This window comes from Gopherus flavomarginatus, chromosome 2, assembly GCF_025201925.1.
Source record: "Gopherus flavomarginatus isolate rGopFla2 chromosome 2, rGopFla2.mat.asm, whole genome shotgun sequence".
Classification (NCBI taxonomy): domain Eukaryota; kingdom Metazoa; phylum Chordata; order Testudines; family Testudinidae; genus Gopherus; species Gopherus flavomarginatus.
Genome location: NC_066618.1, coordinates 208,364,984 through 208,390,969, shown reverse-complemented (window position 1 = coordinate 208,390,969; position 25,986 = coordinate 208,364,984). Strand labels below are relative to the sequence as shown.

Below are 25,986 nucleotides of genomic sequence, written 5' to 3'. Positions count from 1 at the left end.
TGAGTTGATGCCAGACTAGGAGGAGAGGGAGGGCAGAGGGATGGTGGGTGTTAGACAGAGATGCAGGTCGAACAAGAGATACAGAAAGAGCACGGAGGGTTGTCTAACCTCAGATCTGCCCTACCACTTTTCCCATGCTGCTGCTGACAAAGCAGAGCAACATCATACATGGAATACAGCATTGGCCTGGGACTCAGATCTGCCACATGACCTTGGGAAAATCACTTCCCCTGTCTGTATCTTTCCCTGCCCATGCTTTGTCTGTCTTGTCTATTTAAGTAGTAAGCTCTTGAAGCCAAGAAGCACAGTGGGGGACCAAGCTTCTTGGATCTACCATAATATAAATAATACTAAAATAAAGAAGGACTTATTTCTTTTCCCAGCTCCTGCAACAGACCTGAGTGCAGCAGGAGCAAGAACAGCTAATATGTACTTAGCCATAGATGGTAGCCTGCCAGCTGCAGCTTTTCTTCTCTGCTCCCGTGGTACTCAACTCAATTGTAGGTGACATCAGTGGATGCCCCTTGCCAATCCCTCCCTGAATAGCACACAGCCTTCCCTTTTGGTGAATTAGAAACAGAGCACAGGAATGAGAAACAAAGCATACTGAAAAGAAACGAGAGAAAAACAAGAGAAAAAGCATGAGGTGGGGAAGATGGAGAGGGAGGAAGAGATGGTGGTAACTGTGCCTAGACAACTCTGGCCCTGGTGAGAGTAGCGGATGAGGAAGCAGCATGTTGTCAGTACATTTCTAACCAACGAATCAAAACGACCAACAAAACAAAACACAAGGTTGGGAATCATTGTCTTAATCACATGAATATGTTATTTACCTCCAACCCAAACTTGTAGAAGAAGTAGTTTATGAAATACTTGGCACAGTTTACAAGTCCATCATCCAAATGTAATCTTGTAACGTCATGGAAAATGGTTTTAGTCACAGGTGCAGTAAGATTATTTCGACATCTATAGTACTCTTGATGCCGGTAAATTGTAACTTCAAAGGCCAGAATAGCCAGCATCAGTAAGTTATTCTACAAAGAAGCAATACAAAGAAGATACAATCAAAACTGAAATATGAGGAGTTGGAAATTTTTTCTGAGAAGCATAATCAACGAATATTCTAGTTGATGTTCTTGTTTTATATTGCTGTAACAACAAAATGTTTTGGGATTTAATTTAAAAATGGGAAGCTTACTTGAGCAATAAAATGCATCTAGGGTTTACCAGTTCCACAATTTCTGTTCCTCCCTCCGGAGGGGGTAGAGAGACCTACTCTTCCTCACTGCTGGTGTCATGATAACTGAGCTTCTGAATTCATACTTTAATATCTGCAATGCCACTGACTTCTGTTCTCACCAGCAAAACAATGGAAGTGCTTGATAGTGTCATTTTGGTGGTGTTTTCATAACCCTATTTTACATGGGCTGTTCACTTTGCCTCTGTTGGTGCAACAGGGAACAGCAGTACGATTAAGTACTGTCAGACGACAGCTCTTTTATGTGATAAAAGACCAGAAACTGTGCATCTGTCCCCTATTTTGGCCTTATCTTGCTGGAATCACGTGAAGATAAGAAGCAGAGAACCTGAACTGGGCTGGGTCAGCACTGAGAAAGTTACACTCTAGAGAAGGGTGTCGTTCTAACTTCAACAAATCCGAACACTGTGTTCTGAATGAAAGTAAATCTGAAGACCAATGAAGGTACCATACAGGTAGGTGAAGTAAGTCACTGATTGTTTTTTTTTTAATTCAGGATGAGTCACAAATGATAATTAAACTTGTGATATAATCTAAGTTTGCAGTGACTCAACCATGATTTTTTCAGCCATTTTCCATGCAGAGCACTTTATCCTAAATCATAAGTAAAGGACTTCAGACTCTCTCTAATTCTATGGGAGTCATGCAGGATAGCCTTTGGGTGCTGACATAGAGTAAAACTAAGAAATGTTTAATCCAAATGAAAGTAACAAAACATACCCTGCCTGCATTAAACAAAACAAAAACTAGAATAAAGACATAGGATTATTGCTGTTTCTCCTCCCATCCTCACCTCCCCTCAAAAAACCCAACATTTTTTCCAAGTTGTTTCTTAGGAATAAAAGTGTTAAAAAAACAATTGCAGGAGAAATGTGCTGCCAGTCAGACAAAATTATCCAGATCAAACATTTATCTTAGATCTTATAATATCTGAAATGGATGTATGTTGTTACTTCTTAAAATCCTGTCAGCCAAATTTCTTGCTATCCTTTTAATCCATAGTAGAGCAAGACAAATATGGTTCTATGTGCATCTTATCTGAATTGTTGCATGGAATTTTCTTGAGTTAGGGCTGTAGGAATCATGCATAACAGGACACTTGCCTCCTACCCATACACCACTTTTTTTTTTCTCCATTGCCCATAGCTCACAATTCATGGAATGATGTATTTTGTGTGTGGCACATGATCCATTTCAAGGACATTGAAAAGTTCATCAGGGAATAAGAGACAGTTGGTCTAAACACAGAAAAATGTAGAGCAGTTACCCTTAAGTATACAAGCAGGGGATAAGACTTCCTTAATCCAACCCACTCTGTAGGATCAATGGGTGCGCTGTAGAGAAGCGATGTCTTCAGTTCTTCACTGCCTATGTCAGTTTCATTTTCTGTAGGCTAAAATGCAAACAATGATAAGTTCTTTAGTTAGAGTCTCTTTGGAGCCACTGGGCGCAGGAATCATGATGGCTCAGCAGAAACACATCAGCTGAACCGCAGCTTTGAACACTTCACATGCTTCCTTTGGCTCTGTCCTTTCACTGAAGTACCTAGCAATTAAACTCTTAATATGCACTACTACTCACCATTGTACAGTTACTGGAAAAGGTGCTAGGGTCAATAGATGTGAGCTGATATAACATTTTGCAGACGATAATCACACATGTCCAAACAGTGCAGACACTTGATGCCAATGGGCGGAATTGAGCATATGGCAAAGCAAGAGCCCAGGCAATCAAAAACACAAAGTTAAACAGAGACACCTGAAAACACAAAACAGAAATTACACAGAGCAGCCAGATGACCAGGCACCTTAACGTGACCTTTTATACCTAGAATACCTCACACACACACGTCATTGAAAAATCCTTCAAAACAAGGGCCAAAAACAAGATCTAAGAAAAGTAATGAAATAAAAATTTAAAACAGCTCTCATTGTGATGCTAGGCATGGATGTCACAAACTCAACAGCACTTAGTGGCTGGCAGGAAACGTAGCAATCAATTAGGATGAAAACAATTCTAACTTCAAAATACTATTAGCACCACTAGCCCACACAGTGGCATGCCCACTCTACAAGTATGGTTTTAAATAAAAAGGGCCAAACCCGTGGCCCTGCTTTTTTTGCAGCAACGAAGTGTACACATTGGTGTGCTGGGGGTGGTAGAAAGGCTGATTTTTGTGGTAGGGGACTCGCACAAATGATTTTCTATGCACACTAGAGTTCTCCTTCTCATCTGAAGGGGATGCTGGTGGGAGGGAGAAAGACAGACGGAGTATGACTTTGGCTCCCCAAAAAATTAAACAAAAACCCTAGTATCTTCATTGGTGGAGAGGACTGGAGGTTTTCTGGGTGAGAGGGGTACCCATTCCCAACTGAAGACTTTAAGTGAAGATGGGACTTTAGGGTTTGATTAGGCACCAGCATCTGGAGAGCCCAGCTGGATCATGGTCACCCAGTTAAGCCGGTGCCTAAGAAGTAGGTTGGAACGAGGTTTGGCCCACTGCTGTGGAGCCAAGAAGCATCAAGAGAAGGATGAGATTTTGTCAGCACAGGTTTTACTTGCCTCTTTCACTGTGACCCAGATGATGTATGAAGAAACAATTTTGATAATATGCAGCTCCAAAAGCCACCACACAAAAACTTGCAGTTTATGAAAATATTCCAGGAATTTCAAGAATAGCACCGTGAGGCGGTCAATCACCAGATGCCACTTATTCTTTAAATCTGCAAAGACAAAGCCAATGGAGTCACTGAAAAACTGTCTTTTCCTTTGTTACTTCCCTCTTCAATAGAAAATAATAAGACAGGATTTTTTCCGCTCAGCCTCAAAACAAGAGACATTAAGGTGAGTAAAATCAGCTCTGACTTTCAATGGTGGATTAAGACTAAATGGGGCCTTCCCCAATAACAAATCATAGGCTACCCACTACAAAAGTACCTATGGCACTGACTGTGCATCCATTGGCCCCTGCAGACTCAGGGCCTGGATCTGTGAATCCATGGATCCCTGCCTTAATCCACCTGTTGATTCTGTAGAACTAAAACAGTTTAGTTTGATTATATTTAGTGCATATGGTTCTAGTTTATTCAGCAAAGTGTAAATATGAAAGTAATTCACAGAGGATATTTCTTCCTAGCAAACCTTTATGTCAGCTTTGAGCAGAATCACATTCCAACCCTGAAAATTATATTGCTGAGAGTCACAATGTGGAAATGGAAAAGACTGCCTGATGCTAGCATAGGGCCGAACACTGCTTTCTAAAAGCTGAATATGCCACCAAGATGGTTAAAAACATGTTCACAAGTCTCACAGATGTTTATAGGCCTCTGGGAAGAGCAATATACTGTAATAGAGCTTTCTGAAGAATTTTGCAGAGTCTGCAAAACTTCCCTGCAGAGTTTTGCTTGAAATACAACTTTTAGTTACCTTCATTGTACACTTAACATTAGCACTGCTCTGTTTCATACTCATAACACACTACATCAGAGAATACTACATTTTGCTCATCAATAAATGAAGGACTTGATAAACACAGAGGTAGCATCACAGATGTACTTTGCTCATTTATCTTGACAAATGTAATTTGCAGGGAGGAGCCAGTCACAGACGTAAGCCAGCAGGAGCAGTTTAAAGCAGGTAGTGTGGCACCCAGGAAAAGAAAGGGGAAAGATGGGGCCAGTCAGAGGTAAGCTTCCAGTTCTCCTGAGGTCCAGCATTATGTGGAAGTGACCCCCACTTGGGCACCATTAGGCTCCATATCCTTGGGGAACAAAGGAAAAAATTGAAGGGAGGAGTCAGACAGAGACAGAAGGTGACAGAAGCAACTAAAACAGGGCCTGTCAGACAGCAATAATGTCACCACAAGGCTGTCCACAATTTTCACTCTGAACATTCTCTGCCCTGTACTGTTTGGCTGTTTGCTCCTACCTCTTCCTGTCTCCTTCCTTAGTCTCTTCACTTTGACTTCACTCCACCTGCTCTTCAGGCTGCTCTCCCCTTCCTTTCTTCCTTCCTTCTTCATTGCTCTGTTCCCCTTACAGTTCCCCCTCCCTTCAATGTTCCCTCTCCTTTCCTTTATTTTTCCAGCTAGCAAATACTCTCCTAACTAAACCTCACACAAAGGAGTTTAATTCCAAAACAACAACAAAACAAAAAAATGGAAAATAAATCATGGCACTAACATGACGTTTGCCAACCATCACTCTGTTCTCTCTGCCTGTGTGTTCTATCCCTTTCCCGGGGACTTTTGACTGTCTTGTCTATTTAGTCTGTACAATCTTTGGGACAAGGATTCTCTCTTATTCTATGTTGCCACAGTGCCTTGCGAGTTGGGCTCTAGGCACCAGCGTAATTCATAGATTCCAAGACCAGAAGGGACCACTGTGATTATCTTGTGAGACCACCCATATAACAAAAGTCATAGAACTTCCCAAAATAATTCCCAGAGCAGATCGTTTAGCAAAACATCCAATCTTGATTTAAAAAATTATCACTGATGGAGAATCCACCACAACCCTTGGTAAATTGTTCCAGTGGTTAAGTGCCCTCACCATTAAAAAAATTGTGCCTTATTCCCAGTCTGAAATTTGTTTAGCTACTACTTCCAGTCATTGGATCCTATGAAGAGCCTATTATTAAATATTTGTTCCTTCATGTAGATTACAGACTGTAATTAAATCACGCCTTACCCTTCTGTTTGTTAAGCTAAATAGACTGACTTATTTGATTCTATCACTGTAAGGCATGTTTTCTAATCTTTCAACCATTCTTATGGCTCTTCTCTGAACCTTCTCCAATTTATTAACATCCTTCTTGAACTGTAAGCACTAGAACTGGACACGGTTTTTCAGCAGCAGTCGCATCAGTGCCAAAAACAGAGGTAAAATAACCTCTCTACTCTTACTTGAGATTCCACTGTTTATGCAGCCAAGGATCACGTTAATTCTTTTGGCCACACCATTATACTGGGAGCTCCCGTTTACCTGAATATCCTCTATGACCCCTAAGTCTTTTTCAGAGTCACTGCTAGAGAGTCCCTTATCCTGTAAGTATGGTCAATGTTCTTTGTTCCTAGATGTATACATTTTGTTGAATTAAAATGCATATTGTTTGCTTGCACCCAGTTTACCAGTGATCTAGATCTGAAGCAGAGACCTGTCTTCATTAATAATACTCCCCCAATTTTGGTGTCATCTGAAAACTTTATCAGTAATAATTTTGTTTTCTTCCAAGTCATTGTTAAAAATGATAACTACCACCGGCCCAATAACCAACTGGTATGAGACTCCACTGAAAACATACCTGCTTGATGAAAATTCCCCATTTATCAGTTAGCCAGTTCTTAATCTATTTAATGTGTGCCATGTTAATATTATATTGTTCTAGTTTTTTTAATCAAAATGTCATGTGGTACCAAGTCAAAAGCCATACAGAGGTCTAAGTCTATTATATCAACATTATTACCTTTATCAACCAAATTTGTAATCTCATCAAAAAAGATATCCAGTTAATTTGAAAGGAACTATTTTCCATAAACCCATGTGGATTTGCATTAGTTACATTACCCTCCTTTATTAACTGAGTCCCATATTAGCTGCTTCATTATCTTTCTAGAGATCGAAGTCAGGCTGACAGGCATATAATTACCTGGATCATCCCATTTACCTTTTTTACAAATTGGCACAACATTAGCATTCTTCCAGTCTTCTAGAACTTATTGAAAATCAGCTTTAAATATTCAGTGAGCTCTTCAGCCAGCTCTTTGAAAATTCTTGGACGCAAGTTATCTGGTAATACTAGCAATAATTTAGTTTTAATTAACTGTAATAATACATTATAAGGTACCAATATATGATGTAGTACATATGTATTATAAAAACAATATAGTCTTAGGACCTGATCCTGCAAGTTGATCCATGGATGTGGACCCATATGCCCGTATCACTGAAGTCAACTGGACTGCTTCTTGGAAAAGAGTTTGCCAGCCAGATCACTTTGCAGGATCTAGCATTAGTAGTCTGAGACTCACTCGCTCACAATGCTATTTGATGAGAAGTAGAGTGAGACCACTTTTTTAAAATGAGAACCATTAAGTCTGAAGATTGGGTTAGTAAAATGTAGACGAATGAGGACCTAACACACAGTAAGAATGGTTGCACAGTTAGTACTGGAGATGGAAACATGAAAAATTGGATGTGGCTGACTACATTGGCCAAAGATGCAGGGGAATTTCAGGGCTCCTTAGACAATGATGTCAAGTTTTCTGATCTTTATTTTTATTTAAAAAGAAAAAGAACTGCCTACTGAGTGCATATTTTGTGTGAAATTCTGCCTTTTGGGGGGTCTGGCCATATAATGCCAGATTATTGATTTTGTTTTCTTCTTCTTTCCTTCAAAATATATCTCTTGCAAGTATGTTTCTATATGCATATGTATGTATTAAGATGGTCTTTAATGACATGATCACTTACTATTTCTCAAAGAATAAATGTTACATTGTGCCATTTTTTTTTTACCATACTGGAAAACACCACTCAGAAGGTGCCAGGTGAATGAAGCAGGGCATGCAAATTACTGTCATGAGCTATATCTGGCATACCCATAATAATATATGGCACAAGACTGTATGCATTACTCTGCTAAAATAATGTTGGCGATTCCAGACACTTGAGTGCTTAACAGTGCAACGTTATGATATAGCTTTTTGGTGTGCATGTGCACACACACGTGCACATACACACACACAATATGTGTATGTAACTTAAAAGTACCTCACATCCAGTCACAGATATTTTCTGTGCTGCTGCCAAGATCCATTCAGCGCAGCACAGAGTGGAGACTTCCAGGGAGTCAGTTACTGCTCCCTGATTCTTGGCTCTGCCCCAGTGTAGGTTAACTTTCAACAGCTGGCCATTGTTCCCAAGGGAACTTACACCAGCTGGGGATAAGCCAGAGTGCTGCATATTCCAATCATACTCTTGCCTGCACAGAAAGAGCACAGGAGCTGGGCATGTCAGGGCTACGCCCACCATGGAGTCTTCTATGCAGATGGAATCCCCCAGCCAGGGAAATGAGTTGTTTCTGATCCTCTGGTGCTGCATGAACTGAGTGTAGGCTTCTTAAAGCATATAAACTGGCATTTTTCTTTGAGCAGGTCTCACTGCAAGTCTCTATTTCTGTTCCAGAGGCCTACATATAATGGTAACGGTAGTTGCCCAAATTAATGTACGGCAATTTCCAGACAATCTGATTTTCCTCTGTTCTAAACACTCTTCCCTCAGTTTCCTGTCTCTGATGTGTTATTTCTCTTGCTAATCTAAGTCATGCAGAGTTCATGTTCATAACTGTATTACAGAAATTATTTATGTCTTAGCCAAAGATATCCAGGATTTTACCTTAACCTCACCCACCACCACACTTGGCATTTTTATATTCATTTAGAATCAGTTAGCTATTCCTCATTCAAAATTGCAAAATGTGACACTAAAGCTGTTCATGAACAACGAAGCAGAGAACTTACTGAAATGAATAACCTTAAAAGCATACAATACAAAAGGAAAAAAAAGCATTATTTCTTCAAGAATTCACATGGAAGGAGCTTTCCATGAGCTTCAGGAATTTCCTCATCCATCACTGGCTTTGTAAAGGGCTTTCCTCTAGTAGAAGCCGGAGGGGTTTTTTTTCATTTTGTAAGCATACTGTAGGTAACAGTAGCTGTTCTCATCCTAAGAGACTGGAGCATGTTGAATAATTAACAAGGACCCATCTGCTCAATCCAGACTATTTTGGCAAAGACTCTAGGCAAAATTAAAAGGAAAACATAATGTTATCTAAAGTAAGATGAGCTTGTCAAGGATCAACCACCTACAACGGAAGTTAAATAAAGTTAGCAAGAGGCAACATTACAGCCCCAAAGCCTACCGGAAGTTTCTTCTACATCAGATTCATCATCCTCCTCTTCCTCTTCCTCCTCTTTCTCTTTTTCATCCCCATCTTTCTCTCCCTCCCCATCTCTCTCTTCCATTCTTTCATCACCATGCTCTTCCAGATTTTTATCCTCTTCCTTGCTGGCAGTTAAATTCAGCATGGTTATGTCAGGCAGACTTCCATCTTGGTGCACCAGTCTGTCGGTAAATAATGAGGTGTCAGCAAACTGAGCTGTATTGGTATCAAGAATGATTTTTTTCAAGCAGTATAATTTTAAAAAATAAACAATGCATGTATAAATGCCACTGAACTGGAAATGCTAATGATTCTGGTACTTTCTGCAAACAAACACTGCAAACTGAGTCCGAATGTAGTAGTAATTATTTCTCACTCAGATGCTAGTGATTAGTTAGTAATGAGTGGTTTTGACACCTAAACTTGACATTTTCCCCAACGGAGAAAATGGTCAGAGTTTAAGATGTAGAAGCATGAAATGACACTGTGAGAGAGCGAGCATTTCATTACTTCATGGGGGACTTACTCATTGTGGTGGTTTGGTATTTTTTTCTTGAGGCTGCTCAAAGTAATTGAAACAGAAAGAAAAAGGGAAATGAGAACAGGGGTTATAAAAGAAGATCAGAGATAATAAATACATCATGCTACATAACAACTGCTACAGCATTCTCCTACTCCATCTGCAGCAGCCTTCAGATGTCAAGAGCATGCATCATGGCATTAACAGGGCACCTCTACTAAGAATCACAAAATCAGAACAAAATGGAAAGTGTGCCATATAACTATGCTAAAACTAATAGCTAAAAGTGTGCATATGCTCCCATGCTTTTCATAATGCAACTGAATTGTCACAGGTAAGCTATACAACTCATATTTTGAATACATTTTCAACTTTTTGACATGGAAAGATGCAACTCGGTAGCAAAGAAACATATTAGTTTCAAAGGTTGTTCCCCCCCACCTCCCAGCTGCAGATTCATAAAACATTATAGCAAAAACTCCAAGGTCACTTCTTCAATAGATCTGACATCATCTAATTTGGGGAAGGCCTACAGTCTCTTTCTTTTCTAAAACTAGCAGAGGTCATACCTCAAATCCTAAACCATGTCTGAATGAATCACTTAGCAAAGTCAAGAGTATAGAAAATAAGCTGAAATACACAGCATGCAAATTATGTATTTTAACATAGAAATGATAGTAATGTTAAATCTTTTGAGAATTATTACGACATTTAAACTCTTCCTCTTCTATTATCTTTGCTTTTTTACAAAAGAGAAGACAAAATTAATAATCACTTATCTATGATATAAAAAGTTTCAGCCCAATATGAAACTCACCAATTCATTTTGCTTTTCACATGTATTTACATAATATACAAATTGGAGACTGACTGCAACCAAAACCTTAAGATCCCAACACCTCTGAACTCTGTGGACATTCAGATCAGGATCTGGACTGGCACTGCTCTGCTAGCCCATATCTCTCTAATGGATTCAAACCTGGATCCAACTTCCCAAAACTCTGGGAAAATTTGTATATAGATCAGAATCATGTGGCTCAGATTCCTCTCTAACATAGACTCTTCTGACATTAACATATTACTCCCCTACTTTCTTAATGCCAGGTCCTGCACACATCTCTAAGCATAGTGACACAGACCTCTGTCATGAATAGTTTCTTTTGAATGAGACTATTCCTGTAGCACTCCGTTTGGCAGTAAGGGTATGCAAGATCAGGTCCCTAACCATTTAGCTACAGTAATAAATATAATATAATCAGGAATTTTATAAAACATCTACTGTATTTTTTTATTCAGGTAACTAAATTTAATAGGCTAAAGTATTTTTACAATATGAAGTGTTAGCATATTATTCAATTTTATTAATTTTGACAACAATCTCTGAAACTTTTAACTAGCATATTAGAAAATTGAAAATCTAGAAATACCTATTTACTCTATACAATGTATTTCAAAACATTGCTTACAAAACATGAACAGCACAGCATGAGCTGTCAATGCAATAGTTAAACAAGCAAAAGCATCTTTCAAACAATTGGGACTTGCAATTTCTTCAAGTTGCAAGTTTAAGTGCCTTAAATAAGGGAAAGGTTACAGAAAAGTGGCTAATTGATCCTCAAGCAGTAAATTAATTGCATGCTAATTACTGAAAGTCAGAAAAGGCACACTGCATAATATTGCTTTAATGCACGGGTCAGTCCCAAACATATATAAACTTACAAAGTAGACCTATGAAAATGAGTACTAAGAAAAACACCATGGAATGTGATTGGAATCTGATGCCCATTAATCTCATTTGCCTAAATCCTTAATTTCAAGATATTTTATTTCAGCAATAAGCAAGAGTATGAACAGAGATATTAAGGGTGCTTGCTCCCAGCTGCAGCATAGATATACCCATATAGGCCCCAATTCAGCAAGGTATTTAAGCATGGCTAAAGTTTAGGTGCCTGAATAGTCCCTCAGACTACTAAGATCAATGGTACTACTCAGGTGCCTGAAGTTAGGTATATGCTCAAATACCTTGCTGAATCAGGGCCACATTTAACTATGTTTAACATATTTACTAGAGCTGAGTGAATAATTAATAGTGAATAACGTGTTTGCCACATTTATGCCTCTTAGGCTCTTTGTGAATTTTCTGCCAACAATGTATGTTTTTTTCTCAATTCACTTGTTCAGAATAATTTGCCAAATAATTTGTTAATAATGCTTGGTCTGTATAATATTCCTGAGCCATCCATTGAGAGTATTCAATATCCAAGATTCAAGCTGTTAGTTTTGAATGGAGACACAGCTCACATGGCATTTTTTCTGTTCTCTGACTGAATGGGTGTTACTGGCATGGATGCTCAAGTTTACAAGTTCAGCATTTATTTTCTGCGGATAATGCTTAATACTTACTTAAAATTTGCTATTTCTGTGACTATTCCTGCCAGCAAACTCATTCACTACAGCTGGGATTTTTAAAGGCACCTAAGGGATTCAGGTGCCCAAGACCCATTCTCCTTTGAGAACCACAGCCTAAAATAGTGACTGCAAGTACACACAAAAGGGACATAAGCACAGGATAAGAACATTAATTTTTCATTTAAGCAAATATTTACAGAAAACTTGTTGAGGTATTTGCCCAGTTTTTGTGCTCACGTTCAGGAGTAACAAAAAAAACGACCCCACTCTTATTCTTATCCTAATTTAAAAAAACCTATCCTTGAAAAATTGAAAGAAATCTTGCTTATGGAAATATTTTAAAAATCTAATTTTATGAAGGCAGGATGATAATATAAGTTTTGTGGTTTAGATGCTGTAGCACTCAACTCAGTACATGGTTTAACTGGTTTTAATGTCCTGAAATGTACAGGTGTTCTATTTTTGTCTACACTTCTATTACTCTGAATACAAGAAAGCTGACCTGAAAGCACAGACTTCCATTTTTCTTCAGAAAAATACTTGTTGTGCATATTTCTTTGACTCTCAAATGCATTATCTAACATACATCTGAGGTAAATAGGCATGTGGATATAGATATGTGTACATGCATACACATACAAAGAGTAGCTATGCCAGCCTCCTAAACTAATTCTGTTAACTACAGTCAATGGGAATAGTATTGTCTATGCCTTTATTGAGCTTGAATGAAGTTTAAGAGACGAATCTGAGTTGGGGAGAGAATTCACAATCTCTAAATCCATGTGGCAGATATCCATATGTTAACCACTATAAACCATCAGGTGGGTTTAGAAGACTAAGAATTGTCTTCTTTGCTTATGTCACAGTACTGCACAGCCTGAGTGATTTTTGTTTCTAGGAACTGAAGAAATAGCAAACAAATTAAAGTACATTTTTTAAAGGAAAGGAAAGGAAACATTGAAGTATACCCACCTATTTATTATTAGATAAACACGGCCATTGACTTTAGCATGGCTACGAGGTAAGAGATGAAAGCACAAGAATGCATGCGATGGCAAAGGAGAAATGAGTTAGAGAGAGAAAAAAGAAAACTGTTAAATAGGAATGAATGTATTTTGTTACCTGTTACAGAGACAAGTATTGTCACAACGAGACTCTAAGTCTAAACACTTATTACTAATCTTGCAGTGAAAGAGTTTAATGGGTTTAACTTTGAATGTGTTCCTAAATCCCATTGACTAATGACTACCATGGGAATTAAAGCACACGTGTAAGTGTTTTCGTGAACTGGGACTTAAAATCTAATTAACAATTTCTCTATGAAAATGACTAAATCTCCAGTGTTGTCCACATACTGAAAATAAAGGTTTGTCTTCCTGTAGCAATCAGTTGATATAACCCAGATAAAATTAACAGAAGTAGAAAAAACAACCATAAATAGCAGGCACAGTAAATGTGGAGCTACGTCACTAGATCTTTTAAAATGAAATGAATGAATGACTGCATGTTGCTTCGATGGCTTTATAAAAGCTAGACTTTGTTATTGTACATAACTGCTTTTAATAGGTTTTCTGTATCATAACATCTTAATTTTCTGCACAACCAGGTTTTTACTGCTGACAGCACTGCCAGACCAGTATTGGTAGCCGTGGCAAATCAAGAGGTATCTTATTCTGCTTCATGTACCATGAACAAAATTGATAGCTAAAATTCTGTTTCCAGAATCCTTACAGGTAGTGTCAACTGACACCTGGCGCTGACAACACGGTGTGTCAAGTAGGAGGAAAACAACTGGATTTTCAAATCTCAGGCTTTGTTTGTGTTAATTACTGTAGTAAAAAGGAGAAAACTTATTTTGATTTGCAAATAGGAAAGGCTTGCTGTGAAAGTCACTGATAAAGAACAAATATGATATGTGACAATTATGGGTTTCAAAATACTGTAAAAAAAAAGTAAATGTTGTCACTTTTAGAAAACAGTTTTAAAAAACTTTAGCTCCTAATATAACAGTTGTTCACAATCCAGTCCTACAGCTAGATGTATGACACAAAAACTGGGTTGTATTAGCATGGAACGAAAGATAATGTAACAATAGATATTCTTTCCAGGGGCGGCTCCAGGCATCAGCACGCCAAGCATGTGCTTAAGGCGGCAAGGCTCCAGGCATCAGCACGCCAAGCACGTGCTTGGGGCGGCAAGCCAGTGGGGGCGCTCTGCCTGTCGCAGTGAGGGCGGCAAGCAGTCTGCCTTTGGCGGTTTGCCTGCGGAGGGTCCGCTGGTCCTGCAGCTTTGGCTGGAGGTCCACCAAAGCCGCGGGACCAGCGGACCCTCCACAGGCAAGCTGCCGAAGGCAGCCTGCCTGCTGTGCTTGGGGTGGCAAAATATCTAGAGCCGCCCCTGATTCTTTCTTTACCATTTTAATAAAACGAAGTCCTAAAATGCTACTAAATCAACTTCTACTATCAGGGTCCTTAGACCCAGACCTAGAGCATTAGCTTAAAATGAAAATCTACACATAGTCACCTTCCTGTTTACTTTTTTTATAATATTGGTACTTTCTAACTTTGATTGTTCTGCTTTCAACAAGACATCGGCAGCACTTAGTGTCGATTTGTACACCTGGCCCCTCACTTTGGGCAATGACATCGGTTTTCTTCATATCAGCATTTGAGGATGGACAGTCTTTTATATCCTCTGTCCCACATATGGGCAATGGCAACTATAACAGAGGCTGCAAAGCATGCTCTGTTGCAGCATGAGTGCATCAGAGGGACTGGAACTGGGTCAGGCAATTCTCTCATACTGTGCCTTTGGAACGCACATTGGAAGCTGCTGCTTCGTTACTGAACACTGTGCAAAGTGCTCAATCTACAGTAAAATGTGTGCAGTTACCATATGCTGTACTATGTCCCCAAAAGACCATGTGCTGTACTATGCCCCCAAAATGGCAATCCCTCAGCCCAGGTAATACCACTGCTCAGATGCAATCATCAAACTGGGCCCAGATTCAGGTGCACAGTTGCATGGTAAAGAAAAGTTCTTTTAATTGAGTATCATGCACCTTTTGTTGTAAAAGGAATTTGCAGTTCAGAAGAAGGTTCACACACAGATTCTCTCAAGAGAGCCTTGCAGTTACCATGTGATTTACTACTTTGCTAACATTAAAAAAAAAAAGAAAAGAATGAAAAAGAGAAAGATGTTTGGAAAAGCAAATAAAGAAAAGATTGTTAGGAATTTATCAACAATTTTTTACAGTCCAATTAAAATATATACTCAAGAATTCTGCACATGCATGTTAAAAAGTAGAACTTGTTCTAAATGCAGTGCTGAATATGAACACAAACATACCTATATTCTACCGCATATGTAAGCTGTACACTTAGGTATAAACATATGTATACCAGATATCTGATCATGATTACCAGAGACATTCCTTTATTTCCTAAATTTCAAGCCATTAAACAAATTGGGCCAAATTCTCAGCTGGTGTAAATTGGTATTGCTCCATAATTCATTTATGGCACAATGCAGACTTCCCAAGTTCATGACCATAAAAATGTCACTGTGTCACACATCACATGTTATATTTAGAATGCAAATGTTTTACTTCACACTACCCTATCAAAATACAATCTAAAGCACTTTGCTACTTCCCCAAAATAACAGTCAAATTGTAATAGGATGGCATCACAAATTTGCTTTTGTGCAGAAAAATCTGTAAGTGTATAACATTGAATATCTGAAAGTGGAGGGGCTGAGAGAATCACAATACTCTGTTATATAGTTTGATGAGCTTGCTTAATAGTCTAGTGAGCTGGCACAGTATATAGGTCAAAATTTTCAAAGGTGACTAGTGATTTAATTTTTGAGTGCCTTAATTTCTGAGGGCTCAGTTTGAGACACCTTAATAAAGGGGCCTGATTTTCACAGGGCAGATGCTCAGCACTTTCTAAAATTCAGACCTCTTGAATGTATCTCAAGTTGGACACTCAAATATTGGGTACTCAAAATCAACAGTCACTTTGAAAATCTTCCTTATTATTTTAAGGATTCTTAAAAAGCACATGTGGTACTTAGGCATCTAATGCCCATTGAAAGTCAATGGGTATTAGGTGTCATAAGTGTCTTTTGTGCTTTGAAAATCTACCCCAAAGTCTAAACCTAAATATGTGTGTGTGTGCATGTGTGTGGGGAGAGGAGGAGGAGGCGCTAATCAGTGGTCATAAAAAAGGCAAATAACATTTCCTACAAAGTAAATTGTTAGAGAAGAGTAGAAAACAGTACTATCTTATGGACAACAAGTAGCTTTGTTTACTTTGCTTGTTTACCTGTAAATAGCGCTGTCCTGTTTGCTGGTTACAGCTTTTAAGTCAGTGAGCTGGAGGAAACGGTCATGGAAGTAATGAAGGTGTAATATACACACCAATAAGAAAGAGGTTGGAATAAAGATACGTGTGAATAGCTCAGCCACAGAAAACTGTTTTAAACCAAGATCCTCTAGTCTGAAAAATAAAACAAGTCACTAAGTCGCCTGTTCAAAATGAATTTTGCAACATTTCTCCAATATCACATGAGATGGATAGTCACAAAATGGTACAGTAAGTAAGATTGGACTTGGTATGTATCTTTTATCTTTTCATTTTTCTGAACACAAAGTAAGAACAATGCAAATGTACAGTACCTTATCTTGCCACGTAACCCTTTAAAGGTATGAGACACACTAAATGAGCACTATTAAATAAATCACTACAGCCACAACATTTGTAGATTAATTTCTTTCTTATATCAAATGTTTTCAGTGTAGTATTTCAGAGACAGCTTTTCCAGCTCTAAGCCATCAACTAGGTTGTTACAATATTGTAGGCGATGGAAAACAGTAAAAGAGATTTGTTCTGCTTCTACAAAACAGTTTACTGGGATCCTATATAAGATGGGAGCTTTGGGATATATGTGTGTTTCAGAAGATTTTGTTTTGGGTTTTCAGTTTTCATTTGTAATTTTTTGTTTTGTTTTTTGTTACAGCCTTTAGGTCTATTTTTTAAGGTCGGGTTATGCTTTTGGGAGAATGACTAGCGAAAAGCAAAAAGCGTTTGCAGGACACCTCCACTAGTCCATCATGAAGTCAGAATTAGGGCTCGTCAGAAATTAGGGCTGCTAGTCAGACAGAAGTGGTCATCCAGTGCAACCAAATAGCAGGGACAGCAAAATGTTCAGTGACATTTTTGCATGGGTGACAGCAGAGTTGTAGGGGATGGGGCAGCAGAACCCCCAAAGCCAGTCATGGTTGGACATTTTTTCCATGATAAGAAGGAAGAGGAGGAAGGAGATCAAAGGGTGCAAAACATCACCATTTCTCTTGTGTCAAAATTAATGTGAGTCCAGGTTTGCAAATTGTTTACAAATGTTGGTGAAAATCTCTGCTTTTTCACTATGAAAATCTGGGAGGAAAATAGGGAGTTTCATACCGACCAATGTAAAAAGTCTTTGTAACAGTATAAAAAAAATCACTAGCCATCTTCTTCGCACAATAAGCCCAAGTAAAATGAAAATACTCACTTTTTTTCATCTAGCCCTGTCATGTTCATCCACAAGCCAGGAAATGATTCAAATTGATATGTATAGATGAAGATAAGCACCAGCATAGTGTAAACAACCACTGACATCCAAAAATATTTTAGGATTCGCCTCCACCATTCATAGTGCACCTGAGAACCAGCCATTGAAGATGGTAAGGTAAACAGAACCAAAGCAAAAGAATGTACTAAACTATTTAGATTGTTGTACAGGCAGAGGGCTATAAAAATATAACACTTCCCTCAAAACTAACACAATTATTTTATTCTTTACATAACATCAGCTCTCATTGATACTTATCAGAGACATGTCCATGTATCAAAGGGAGAATCAGTCTTTGTAGTATCATAGCATTGTTCGTTTTGTGGTCTACAGCTAAGCAATGGAAAAGTGACCATCATCAGCAATCAAACATGAAGTCATGCAGTTCTAATGTAAAGATCATTAGTATTCCTAAATTCAGTTAGGGATGGTTAAATTGGCCTGGCTAAAACAGCCATGCTGACTCTGATTCCAAAATTCTAAACAAACCCCAACTTGATCCATTTTTAAGTTAACTTTTTTTCATTTTTCCTCTCATGTGTATGTAATCTCTATTCTTCCAAGTTCCATCCAGGATTGGAAGGAAAAAAGGTCAGAAATCTCATGAAACAACCTGCTCTCATGAGTTACCCAGATCAATTCTGCAGACCCAAAAGGGTTTGAGTAGTTTATTATTAGTATTTTTTTCCTAATTTATTTCCCGGGTGCCCATCACCACAGAATCTGGGTTCTTGTTCAGCCAAGCATTCACATGTTTGGGTGCTTATCCAAAATACAACTTTTAAAACTTTGCTTCTCTCTCCCATCTATTGAGGTTTAATAGAATCAAAACTCTTCAAATGGTCTAAGCTGTTGGGAACTAGAGAAAGGAAAAAATACACAGTGGATTAAATTATTAAACGTTGCTCTCACTTACATTGGTGCTAAATCAAAGAGGAGGCCCTAGTGCAACCAAAGGCAGAATTTTGCTTAGTATTGCTCTCATTTACCTGGTACAGGGCCACACAGAAGAGGAAGAGCATCATATAGATGATTTTGTACATGACAATTCTACCCTCAAAGCTGACGAAGAAGAACATTCCTCCACAGACATAAATCCAGTACTTAATGAACATAGCCATCACCAAGTTTCCGAGGACTTTCATAATGTCCTGTTCATCCTCATCTTCTTCATCTGCTTCCTCTGTCACTTCCCCGTCTTGCAATTCCTCTTCTGCAAAGACACAAATCAAGTTGCACCACCCCCAACCTATTTTTATAGGATCTTTCCTTGTAATTGTAAATGAGATAAAGAATAAAAGCTTTATGCAGGATATGGAAGCTTATGCAGAAATTTAGCAAGGGTACAGTTAGATGCATGTCTGAATTGACTTTATAATCTCTGCTTCTGATTGAGGGAGAAGATTCACCAGAAGGCTCCAGAGAATATTGGCCATGCATTTCCTTCTAAAACATGTTATTTTCTCCTCCACATGTTGACAGTAGTGTCTCTAAGACCACACACTTAAAAGCCTAGGTTCCTAGTTGGTAAATGTACTTACTTTTACCCCCCTTTCAAAAATCTGAGGGCCAGATTATCTGGTCCACTAAGGTGGACCCAGCACAAAGTGTCTTTAAAACAGCTGGAGATAGCCAATATAGTATTCCCTCACATACGTGAACTTTACGTCACCCTGTAAGCCACTAGTGCCCACCACCACCATAGGGGAAAAGATTTTTCAGAGGCATTCTGGAAGGTGGGATGGGTCAGGAGAAGGCATGCTGTGGCAGACCGCCACGATCCTTCACTGGAATAAGGTCTGTAGCTTAATTTGCTTGGACTTCCACTGGCCAAGAGGTAAGGAAGACACGAATTCCCTGTTATCATCGCTCCCCACTTTGCCCAAGCTGAACTCAGACATAGTGGATAACCATGGCCTGAAGGCTATGTATTGGATGATAGTCAAAGCAATATCTAGTGTAATGTCTGCATTTGTAGGCAAAAAACATTGTTAAACCGGAAGAAAAAAAACAACTTATCGCTGACATCCTGAGACATAAATTCCTAAGGGAATACTGTGGTTTTCACCAAAAACACAAACATTAGACAGCTTTGAAATTCAAAGCAGAGGTTCCTGTTTAAAACCAACCAACCAACCAACCTTAAAAAAACATATAGATTTGTGATACCGGGTGGGAGTTAAGCCGCATTTCAAAAGAACGACTATCCCTCTCTCTTGCTCTACTGTGACCAAACCATGAAAAAAAAGGCAAGTTACTGCTATCCCATTAATGGCAGCAGCAAGGAGAAAATCCTGTTCCTAGTCTTGCTGTGCATGTTGGGTGTGAAGTGGGGCCCATCAAAAGGCTTCTGCACATGTAAATAATGCCTGGCAGTTTCAGGGAGTGACTCATGGCTCTTACCATCACATCCCAGGCCTGATTCTGATCTGATTTAAATCAGTTTAAAACAAGAATAACTACATCACATTGAAACCTATAGGCCAAATTCTGCTATTTGTTACACAGGTGCAGCTCCCATTGAAATCACTGATGGACATTTTCCATGTAGGCCCTTCTCCTTTTATGGTTACATATGGTGTATGGTGATTTTATTTTATTTTTTTTTTGGGGGGGGAGCACAAGTGTGGTGATGGAAGTGCTTCTATAGAAAGTTTTTTCCTGTATTTCCCATTCAAGTTATTTATTTTGTCATATCGTTTGCTGTAGTTCAACTGTAAAGAGAATTTATATATTTTGTTTGATGTTATCAAGCTCAATGTTATTTTATTATGTCCCCTGAGAAATTTGTAGTGCATGGATTTAGCAGCATATTGTTTAGTCCTTAGTCAATAACAGATGCAACTTTCCAAATATTTTAGCAATAAGAAGAGAAGTAACCCTAACCTCCTACATTGATTGAAGCAGTCAAACTTGATATACTTTTACCTTTTTCTTCATTTTCTTCATCTTCAACTTTGACCTCAGCTAAAGTAGCTTCTTTTAGCTGAAGCACTTTCCGCTCTGTGAGGTGTTGCCTAAGCAGTAGCCAGAAAGTAATTGTGAAAAGGATCTGCAAGCAAAAATCAAAACAAAAACAAGAGACAGACTAATTGTACATCCTAGATCCTGCTAATGTTAACAGATATTTTGAAATGTTTTTCATGCCTCTGTTTCCCACTATTCAGCAAAATTGGCAACAACATAATCATTGCCAAAGAACACATTTCTGAAAGCTAGGTCAACCTATTCCATTACAAGCAAGTTTATTTTACTTCCCGTTGTCCTCCAATTTGGGTAGGAAACTGACTTTTCATTCTGTGGTCTTTGTTAATAGGCTTCTCTTTTGATTTCTTGCACTAGGAGAGTATAATCTATTATTCCATAACAAGGTACATAAATAAATACATCTTTTTAACACAAAGTATACTTTTGTGTTTTGTATACTGCCAGATTCAACAAGTGTCAGTACTGAGAGCCAGCCAGAACACAGAAAACAGTATGGCATCTGTTTATCATGGGCTTGAGCCTATATCCACTGAAGTCAAAGCTCCCATGAATTTCAGTGGTTCAGAATCAAGCCTCATTTCATTACTTTTGAGACATTCAAATAACCAAATATTTGGCACACTTTATTGTGGTGGTGCTGCTGCTGCTGCCAACCAGGCTGATGATGTAATATAAAAAGTAGGACTGTCGATTAACTGCAGTTAACTCATGCGATTAACTCAAAAAATTGTGATAAAAAAATTAATCACCATTTATCACATGGTTAAAAAATAGAACACCAATTGAAATGTATTAAATATTTTGGAGGTTTTCTACATTTTCATATATATTGATTTAAATTACAACACAGAATACAAAGCGTACAGAGCTCACTTTATATAATTTTTATTACAAATATTTGCATTGTAAAAATGATAAAAGAAATAGTATTTTTCAATTCACCTCATACAAGTACTGTAGTGCAATCTCTTTGTCATGGAAGTGCAACTTACAAATGTAGATTTTTTTTGTTATATAACTGCACTCAAAAACAAAACAATGTAAAACTTTAGTGTCTACAAGTTCACTCAGTCCTACTTCTTGTGCAGCCAATCGCTAAGAGAAACAAGTTTGTTTACATTTACGGGAGATACTGCTGCTTGCTTCTTATTTATATCACCTGAAAGAGAGAATAGATGTTCGCATGGCACTTTTGTAGCTGGCATTGCAAGGTATTTACATGCCAGATATGCTAAAAATTCGTATGCCCCTTTATGCTTTGCTCACCATTCCAGAGGACATGCTTCCATGCTGATGATGCTTGTTAAAAAAATAATGCATTAATTAAATTTGTGGCTGAACTCCTTGGAGAGAAATTGCACGTCTCCTCTGTGTTTTACCTGCATTCTGCCATATATTTCATGTTACAGCAGTCTCGGATGATAACCCAGCACGTCGTTCATTTTAAGAACACTTTCACTGCAGATTTGACAAAATGCAAAGAAACCAATGTGAGATTTCTAAAGATAGCTACAACACTCGATCCATGATTTAAGAATCTGAAGTGCCTTCCAAAAATTTGAGAGGGATGGAGTATGCAACATGCTTTCAGAAGTTTTAAAAGAGCAACACTCCGATCCAGAAACTACAGAACCCGAACCACCAAAAGAGAAAATGAACCTTCTGCTGGCGACATTTGACTCAGGCCTTGGCTATACTTGCAAGCCAAGTTCATTTAATAGTTCATTAAATCAGCCCCAGCCACCCTAACTCCTGAGATGTCTACACTGGCAAGGCACTTAGAGCAGCTGGACTCCGCGGCTGGGGAGCCCCTGGTAATCCACCTGCACGAGAAGCACAGAGCTTTCTGTGCCCCGGCTGGAGTGCTGGGTGTCAGTGTGGATGAAGTGTTGCATTACTGCACTATGATTGGCCTCCAGAAACATCACATAATCCCTTGAAGTCAAGTGGCCACTCTCGTCATTGTTTTGAACTCGGCTGCAGGCATGTGGATACAGGGACAGCTTTAGCAAGTGCAGGGCCCGATTTGTGGGGCTTGTACTCACTGGAGAGCGCTCCGAGTCTTCGGTGGCGGCACTTCGGATTGCGGCACTCCAGCCGGGGAGGGGGGGAGGGCTGCAGGGCTTGCCTCGCTCCAGCTGGGATAGCGGGGCCACGGGGATTGCTGCGCTCTGGCTGGGGGAGCGGGGCCACGGGGATTGCCGTGCCCAGGCCGGTGCTCCGGCCAGGGTAATGGGGCCACGGGGCTTGCCATGCTCCAGCCAGAGGAGCGGGGCCACGGAGCTTGCTGCGTTCTGGCCGGGGAAGCAGGGCCGCGGGGGTTGCCTCACTCTGGCTGGGGGAGTGGGGCTGCGGGGATTGCCTCACTCCGCCTGGGGGAGCGGGGCTGGGAGCGGGGCCCTCCTAGGCACAGGGCCCGATTCAGGGGAATCAGGGGAATCAGCCTAAAGCCGTCCCTGTGTGGTTATACCCTTTCAAAAGCTCCGTTTATTGCTGCCAGCATACTTATCTGCTCCGGGACACAAAGCAAACCATCACTGTGGAATGCTCCTGTTGCAGAGGCAGGCGTTTCTGTGATGATGTCGGGGTTTCCCTCGCTGCTCTCTGAACTTACAAGACAGCACAAGACAGCATGCTGACATACTCTCTGCCCCCTAAACACACTGTCTCTCCCCCCACAGCCACACAATACTCCCTGTCACACTCCACCCCTCACATTTGAAAAGCAGCTGGCAATCTAGTAGGATGCCCTGGAACAATGGGATTGGGAAACCTGCATCATGTGATGCTGTGCCTGCCCCATTAGGCACTGCAAATCCTTTCCAAAGCATGCTGCAGCCACTTGCACACTGAGATAGCTACCACAATGCACTGCTCTCTGTGGCATTGCAAGAGCTGTTAATGTGGCCACTCCACTGCACTTGCAGCTGATAATGTGAACACACAGCAGCGCTTTCCCTGCTTCTGTCTCTGAGGGCTGGTTTAACTCCCGGTACTCTACATCTGCAAGTGTAGACACAGCCTTGGATGATGAAAATGAACATGCCTTGGTCTGCACTGCTTTGGATCGTTATCATCGGAATGGATGCATGTCCTCTGGAATGGTGGTTGAAGTATAAAGGGACATATAAATCTTTAGCGAATCTGGCACGTAAATACCTTGCGACGTTGGCTACAACAGTGCCATGCAAATATGCATTCTCACTTTCAGGTGACATTGTAAACAAGAAGGGGGCAGCATTATCTCCTGCAAATGTAAACTCACTTGTTTGTCTGAGCAACTGGCTGAACAAGAAGTAGAAATGAGCGGACTTGTAGTTTCTAAAGTTATACATTGTTTTATTTTTGAATGCAATTATTTTTTGTACATAACTATAAATTTAAGTTCTACTCTCATGATAAAGAGATTGCACTACAGTACTTGTATTAAGTGAATTGAAAAATACTATTTCTTTTATTTTTACAGTGCAAATATTTATAATAAAAAATATAAAATGAGCACTGTACACTTTGTTTTCCATGTTGTAATTGAAATCAATATGTTTGAAAATGTGGAAAATATCCAAAAATATTTATAGAAATAGAATTCTATTATTAACAGAGTGATTAACTGTGTGATTAATCATGATTAATTTTTTTAATCACGTCATTAGTTGCAATTAATATTTAATTAATTAATTAATTGCTTGACAGGCCTAATAAAAAGTGATTCTGCTTTTTCATCTGAACTGAAAGCAACTGACAAAACAATGTATTTTTGTTATGTTTTTCAGCCACTAATAATGGTTATAAACACTGACAAAAATGACAATGTTCCTTTTAAGGGATTTTAATTATATTTATTTCTTGTTTGTGCATTCAGATGGAATTTACGTTCTGATCACAGAGTTTGTTCACACTTGCTTCCATGCAACACATACCAGTAGTGTGAGAAGTGGCACAGGAAGCAAGAATGGCCAGAAGTTGAGTGAGTGATCCTGAATCACTGCTCAGAAGCACATTTTATCACCGTTATATGATAATGAAACAACTGATTTCAGATCAAATTGATGAATTTCCCATTAAAATGAGCCTGATTTGCACTGTAAGCTCTTTGAGGCAGGGACATATAAATGTAAAACACCTACCTCCACAGGCCCCAATCGCTGAAGAGGATGTCTAAACACTACCACAAGATAAATAGATAATAATGATTGGGCAACCCAGTTTTTAAAGGAGTGAAAAGGCACCAGATTAGCTAAAAATAAATACCTAAAATAGAGATCAAAACTGCTAAACATACAAACATAATGGGTAAATGAAGCCCTTTCATGAATGGCAAATGCACAGAGAGTTTGGGTCAACACTTTTAAACTCTCGACTGGGGAGTGGAAACTCCCTCCGTTGTGCACTGCTAGATGTAATCCAGGAATACAGCGCAGAAAACAAATCCTTGGGGGTAACTGGACAACTTTGGGAACTGATAATGGGGCACATAGTTCATCATTTCAAAATAACTAGTAGAAATCCAGCCCAGACTGGCAGTGACCCAGAATTCTTTCCATAAGGTGGCTGTTAGTGGTGTCCGTGAAACAAGTTGGCAGCCTCATTTCAGTTTGCAGAATACATACATCACAAAAACCATTACAAGTGACACTAAACTTTATCTTGAGAGAGATGGGTCATAGAGACAGAACTACTCTCTCCCTTCTAGAGATGGAAGCTTCACATCAATGTTAAAGTATATAGGCAGATCAGCACAGAGGAAACCTACTCTGCCACTACCACCATCTCTTTGTTCTATGAGGTAACAAAGGGCTTCATTCTCTGGTCATGTTAACACAGCACCTTTCATAGGCCATGAGAGTGGGTAACAACAAGAGGTTCCACACCACCAGAAGTGACTTTCAGAAGCATTGTGCTGACTCAGAAACAATGGGGGCAGCTCCTCACTGGAGGTAAATAGTCATAGGTCCACTGAAATTAATGATACATTTATATCAGCTGAAGATCTGCACTAATCCTCCAGAAGTGCTGGGCAAATTCACAAGGAAGCAGCCACTGCTATGCAACCTTTAGCATCGTATAACATGCATTTACCCCAACATTGACTGAGCTCTATTTTGGTCAGCTGCTGCCCTCTTTGGAGTCACTGCCAGCATTAGACTAGGTTTTGGAGCTGTGGAATATAGAAGTGTTTTCTTACTGCCTCCGACAGCCAGCCTCAGTGCAATGCAGCTCTATTTACCTTTCAGGTCAGTACACTTTCTCCAAA

General features: G+C 39.3%; 1 protein-coding gene across 1 annotated transcript in view; it reads right to left on the bottom strand.

Annotated features, from left to right (window-relative positions):
* The window catches only part of PIEZO2 (piezo type mechanosensitive ion channel component 2), a 484,884-nt gene that overhangs the window by 90,705 nt on the left and 368,193 nt on the right, over positions 1-25,986 (bottom strand). The window contains exons 14-22 of the mRNA XM_050942210.1: positions 20,673-20,796; positions 18,734-18,957; positions 17,685-17,833; positions 16,457-16,630; positions 9,179-9,381; positions 3,821-3,981; positions 2,840-3,016; positions 2,526-2,651; positions 834-1,034 (exon numbers count right to left, since the gene is read on the bottom strand). Coding sequence (XP_050798167.1) covers positions 834-1,034; positions 2,526-2,651; positions 2,840-3,016; positions 3,821-3,981; positions 9,179-9,381; positions 16,457-16,630; positions 17,685-17,833; positions 18,734-18,957; positions 20,673-20,796 — 1,539 coding nt within the window. The remainder of the gene's footprint in view (positions 1-833; positions 1,035-2,525; positions 2,652-2,839; positions 3,017-3,820; positions 3,982-9,178; positions 9,382-16,456; positions 16,631-17,684; positions 17,834-18,733; positions 18,958-20,672; positions 20,797-25,986) is intronic.